At 43.5% G+C, this 6,187-nt stretch overlaps 2 protein-coding genes across 2 annotated transcripts; both read left to right on the top strand.

Moving 5' to 3' along the window:
* The first annotated feature begins 1,363 nt into the window (after positions 1 to 1,363).
* On the top strand, positions 1,364 to 1,944 carry LOC143961574 (E3 ubiquitin/ISG15 ligase TRIM25-like). The gene has a single exon (XM_077470883.1). It carries the CDS (start codon positions 1,372 to 1,374, stop codon positions 1,942 to 1,944), a length of 573 nt encoding a protein of 190 aa, XP_077327009.1. The 5' UTR covers positions 1,364 to 1,371.
* A 21-nt stretch (positions 1,945 to 1,965) lies between these two features.
* On the top strand, positions 1,966 to 3,121 carry LOC143961573 (uncharacterized). The gene has a single exon (XM_077470882.1). The coding sequence runs from the start codon at positions 1,966 to 1,968 to the stop codon at positions 2,803 to 2,805; it is 840 nt and encodes a 279-aa protein (XP_077327008.1). The 3' UTR covers positions 2,806 to 3,121.
* Positions 3,122 to 6,187: the final 3,066 nt, after the last annotated feature.

The raw sequence follows: 6,187 nt of genomic DNA, 5'->3' as shown, positions 1-6,187 counted from the left end.
CCTCCCACACTTATGCGCCAACAGTGGATGTCTATCATTTTCACAAAATGGCGCAGTCCAAAAAGTAACCCTCTATCCTTATATTTACCACATGCACAGTTTTTGTTTTGCGAAGGGTAACAGCAAATCCCGGACGAGCCCCCACGTGTAGCACTGACCCCCGAAGGAGCCGCTGAATTTATTGGGCTTACCATTACCTTCTTCACCTCGTATGTGTCTAGGGGCTTCCCGAGGTAGTTGGCCCAAGAACTGCAGAGACTGATGCCAGATCCACTTAAAGGGATTTTTATTTGTGAAAACGAGTTAAAACACAGTCTATCAGCATAGGATTAGAGGGTTTAGGTGGAAAGTCCAGGTACTCTTATTGTCAAACTCAGTATGAAACAAAATCTCTCACTTCAGTAAATCCAGAGAATAGCCATTCACAACTGGATCCTCACCCTAATTGGATAGTCCTTCTCTCACCAGGCCTAGCAGCCAACAGGGTGTTTGAGTCAGGAACATGTCTCTGCCACTGACTTTGTTATAGAGCACGTGAGGGAAACTTGAAAGCTTGTAGAACACTAGTGTAATACCAGTATCTTGCAGCCAGTCTGGCGATACCGCACGAGATTGGATTTGCTTAGGTCCTTCAGCTTGTCCTGGGGGCTGGTCAGGAGGACCAGGACCATGCAGTCAGAACATGCTTCTGGACTGGAACCCCGAAACACGTGACATCCACACGTTAAGTACCCTCTCCCAGCAGGCACAGCAAGAGCAACACTCCCACTGGGCTGGTTTCTGAGAGAGAGTAACCTTAACGCCCCCAACTAGACTGTGGTTCAATACCTGCCAAAAGTGACAGCGCCACCCATTGCCAGGCAGAACACCCTGCAGTCCAGCCAGACTGATGCTGAGGTCAAAATTTAGAAAGATTAAACCCAAACCAAACTGCAGTTTTAAGGTGAAGTTAAAATTGAAAAAAACTATAGCGCATGCTCTTCAGGAGCCGGCTCTACATGTACTGTATATAAAGCATACCATCATAACTCTCTGCATGGCCAGATTTTGGCATAATAATAATATATTTTGGGGGTACAAAGACTGCAGAATACTGTATGTGTGCTGTGATCAGCACGACCCAACCATATCCACCTTTCACCTCAGCACACCTAACCAACCATATTTCTCCTCCACACTTATCTTTCCCTCTTTATCTTTCTTCTAAAGCTGAGAGATATGATTATCTTTACTACCTCCTTCTTCTGGAATCTGATCTCCATTTCTAATATCCAGCCCAGCCTCACCCTGTGTAGGAGGAAGTGACCCTCCCAACTGCATTTTTCCCGTATCAGAGACTTTCACTTTAATTTCTCTTTTCTGCTGTCAGCAATGGCGTCTGCTAACCTAAGAGCTGAGTTGGAATGTTCCGTCTGTCTGAACATTTATACAGATCCTGTAATGCTGAGATGTGGACACAACTTCTGCCGGCTCTGTATTAATCGTGTGCTGGATACACAGAAGGGGTCTGGAGGATATTCCTGTCCTGACTGCAGAGAGAAGTTTCTAGATCGACCTGCACTGCACAGGAACATAACACTACGTAACATAGTGGAGAATTTCCTGTCTACTCAGCCAGATCAAGAGGAGTCCGGCGGCTTCTGTACTTACTGTGTGGACTCTCCTGTACCTGCTGTTAGATCCTGTCTGCACTGTGAGGTTTCTCTGTGTGATAAACACCTGAGAGTCCACAAAAAGTCCCCAGAACACGTCTTATGTGACCCCACCTTGTCCATGGAGAGCAGGAAATGCTCCATCCATAAGAAGATCCTGGAGTATTACTGCACTGAGGATGATACCTGTATCTGTGTGTCCTGTATGATTGGAGGACATAAAGGACATGAGATGGAGTCATTGGATGAGGCTTCTGAGAAGAAGGAGACACTGAGGAATGTTCTGCAGTAACTTCTGACAAAGAGAGAGGAGATGGAGGAAAGAGTCCAGAGTCTGCAGGAACACCGGAGGAAAGTAGAAGAAAAATCAGCTGGTGACACCGAGAGAGTCACTGCCCTGTTTAGAGATCTCAGGAGACGTCTGGAAGACCTGGAGAAGAGAGTCCTGAGGGAAATCTCCGGGAGGGCAGAGCGGATCTCCATCTCCATCGGGGATCTGGAAATAAAGAAGAAGGAGCTGTCCAGGAAGTTGCGTCACATTGAGGAGCTGTGTAACGTGACGGATCCACTGACTGTCTTACAGGAATCAGACACAGGTGACTTGTGTGATACTGAGGATGGAGATAATGAGGACAGAGAGAGACATGAGAAGCTCCTCCATGATGGAGGGGGTCTGGATGTGGATGGGATATCACACACATTACACACTTTATCTGATATAATAACAGAGGTAAATGTATCCTCCTATATACAGGAAGCTGCAGACATATTACTGGATGTAAATACAGCTCATAATAATCTCCATATATCAGATGACAGGAAAACTGTATCCAGATCAGATATAGACCAGAATCGTCCAGAAACACCAGAGAGATTTCAGTATCCTCAGGTGATGAGCAGTCGGAGTTTCTCCTCAGGGAGACATTACTGGGAAGTGGATGTCAGGGGATCAACTTGGTGGATAGTCGGGATGTGTTACCCCAGTATAGACAGGGGAGGAGAATTGCAGTCAGTGATTGGATATAATAACAAGTCCTGGGGATTGTACAGGAATAGTGATCAGTATGTGGTGATACATGACAGTAAAGTGATCTCCTTGCCCACCAATATCTCCAGTAACAGAGTGAGGATATATCTGGATTATGAGGTCTGACGGATCTCCTTTTATGATCTGTGTTACCCGATCCGACATCTCCACACCTTCACCACCACCTTCACTGAGCCCCTCCATGCTGGGATATATGTATTTAAAGGTTATATAAAGATCTGTGGGAGGAATCGGGAGAAATAAAACTGATGACATCACAGGGAGGAGGGATGGGATTGGTGGACTATTCAGGATAATGAAGTGGGTGGGGTTTAAGTCAGGGTCCTGCAGGTTTTTCTGCTATAAATCCAAGTGAGAGTTATCCATCTGTCACTCATTGATCTGTTTTATCTATCTATCTACCTGTCTATCTATCTATCTATCTATCTATCTATCTATCTATCTATGTTTTATCTATCTATCTATCTATCTATCTATCTATCTATCTATCTATCTATCTATCTATCTATCTATCTATGTTTTATCTATCTATCTATCTATCTATCTATCTATCTATCTATCTATCTATCTATCTATCTATCTACTTCTCTAATTAAAGTGGTTGTAAAGTCTATTTTCTCTAATAGACATATTATACTCACCTGCTCTGTGTAATGGTATTGCACAGAGCCCCCCCAATCCTCCTCTTCTGGGGTCCCCCTCTGGTGCTCTCCTGGTCTTTGTGTGTCACCATAGCAAGCCCCTAACTATGGGGGTCCCACCTGTGGGATCACTCGCAAGTCAAGCTGTGTGCATCTATTGACACGCACAGCAAAACCGGAACATTTCTTCCCTTAATGCAGGGAATGTCTTTACAAGCATTTTAATAAAATGTGATGTATTAGTAAAGTGTATGTCCAGCCAGAACTTTTCTCTTAGTGATGAATATGGTTGGGAAGGGTTAGAACCCCGGTGAGGTATTTTCCAGCTCTCTGGGGCTCCATTTGATAGATTTACTCTCACTTCCTGTCCTGCTGACAACGTTTTACCAGACAGGAAGTGAGGGGAAATCTTCTACAGCAACACCGGGCTCAACTCACCAAGTGTAAAATGCTGCAGGGAAAATGGAGGGAAATTAACTCATTCTGTATATAAAAAGTTATTAACTCAGAAAAAAAATCTACTAAAATACTGCATATGTTATATCTATAAATGGGAAATATTTTACTTTGAAAAAATCTGATATTCTTTGTATCTGTCAGCTGGGGTTTCCCAACTGACAGGAGAATGACTGATTAATACAAAAATGCCTTTAGTTCTAATTATTTTGGATGGAGTAATAGAAGGTTATGACTAGGGATGAGCCGAACACCACCCTCGGTTCGCAGTAGAACATGCGAACAGGCAAAAAATGCGGCAGAACACATGAACACCGTTAAAGTCTATGGGACACAAACATGAATAATCAAAAGTGCTCATTTTAAAGGCTTATATACAAGTTATTGTCATAAAAAGTGTTTGGGGACCCGGGTCCTGCCCCATGTATCAATGCAATTTTTTTTTTAAACGGACATTCGGGAGCGGTGATTTTTTTTTTTAATGCTTAAAGTGAAACAATAAAAATGAAATATTTCTTTAAAAATTGTGCCTGGGGGTTGTCTACAGTATGCCTGTAAAGTGGAGCATTTTTCCCGTGTTTAGAACAATGCCACAGCAAAATTACATTTCTAAAGAAATAATTGTCATTTAAAACTGATCGTGGCTGTAAGGTATTGTTGGGTCTCGGCAATATGGATAAAACTCATTGAAAAAAAGAGCATGGGATCTCCCCCAATCCATTACCAGGCCCTTTGGGTCTGGTATGAATATTAAGGGGAACTCCAAACCAAAATGTAAAAAAATTGCGTAGAGGTCCCCCTAAAATCCATACCAGGCCCTTCGGGGTCTGATATGGAAATTAAGGGGAACCCTGAGCCAAAATTTTAAAAAGGTGTAAGTCCCCCCCAAATCTATACCAAACCCTTATCTGAGCATGCAACCTGGCAGACCGCAAGAAAAGAGGTGGGGCCAGAGAGTGCCACCCCTCTTGAAACATATCAGGCCACATGCCCTCAACATGGGAAAGGTTGCTTTAGGGAAGCCCCCCAAAGCACCTTGTCCCCATGTTGATGGGGTTAAGGGCCTCATCCCCACAACCCTTGCCCGGTGGTTGTGGGGGTCTGCGGGGGGCGTATCAGAATCTGGAAGCCCCCTTTAATAAGGTGACCCCAGATCCTGGCCTCCCCCCTGTGTGAATTGGTAACAGGGTACAAATGTACACCTACCATTTCACAAAAAATGTGTCAAAATGGTAAAAAAAAAAACAAAGAGACAGCTTGGGACAAGTCTTTTATTAAAAAATAAAAAAGACCCCCACAACCACCGGGCAAGGGTTGTGGGGATGAGGCCCTTGTCCCCATCAACATAGGGACAAGGTGCTTTGGGGAGCTTTCCCAAAGCACCCTCCCCATGCTGAGGGTGTGTAGCCTGGTACAGTTCAGAAGGGGGGGCGTTCTCGTCCCCCCTCTTTTCTTGCGGCCTGCCAGGTTGCATGCTCGGATAAGGGTCTGGTATGGATTGGGGGGGACCGCTACTCCATTTTTTATTTTGTTGCAGGGTACCCCTTAGAATCAGGTCTGGTATGGATTTTGGGGGGACACCTATGCCTTTTTTTTAATTTGGCGCAGAGTTCCCCTTAATTTTCATATCCTACCCAAAGGGCCTGGTATGGATTTTAGGGAGACCCCCACGCAATTTTTTTTTAAAAATTTTGATTCCCCTTAATATTCATACCAGACACTTCATTACAGCTGCGATCAGTTTTAAATGATAATTTTTCCTTTAGAAATGTCATTTTGCTGTGGTACTGTTCTAAACACGAGAAAAATGCACCACTTTACAGGCATATTGTATACAAGGCACAATACTTAAAGGAATATTTCATTTTTATTGTTTCACTTTAAGCATTAAAAAAAAATAAAAACCACGAAAAAATGGCCGTTTAAAAAAAAAAAAAAAATGTGCATTGATCCATGTCCCCTGGGGCAGGACCCGGGTCCCTGAACACTTTTTCTGACAATAACTTGCATATTAGCCTTTAAAATGAGCACTTTGGTTTTTAATGTTAGTATCCCATAGACTTTAACGGTGTTCCGGCAGCTTTCAAATTTGTCGCAATCACCGCATATTGTTCGCTGTTCGGTGAACAGGCGAACACCCCATGTTCGAGTCAAACTTATGTTCGACTCAAACATGCTCATCCCTAGTTATGACCCCTGTCTTTTTTTTTTTTTTTGCTCATCTGTATCCCATTGGGGAGATTTCCCTTCACTTCCTGTCCCATAGCCAAAACAGGAAGTGAGATGGAATCCCTCCAAGTTAAAGCAGCATTAAACCTAAAAACAAACATTCATTATATTGCAGCTTACCAAGCCTTAGATGTGATGGCTGCATTCATTTTCATTTTTAG

Source organism: Lithobates pipiens, unplaced genomic scaffold (assembly GCF_037356315.1).
Source record: "Lithobates pipiens isolate NorthernLeopardFrog02 unplaced genomic scaffold, aLitPip1_a1.2 Scaffold_8, whole genome shotgun sequence".
In the NCBI taxonomy this organism is placed as follows: domain Eukaryota; kingdom Metazoa; phylum Chordata; class Amphibia; order Anura; family Ranidae; genus Lithobates; species Lithobates pipiens.
The sequence above is the reverse complement of the archived record's forward strand: the minus strand, read 5'-3'. Positions and strand labels throughout refer to the sequence as shown.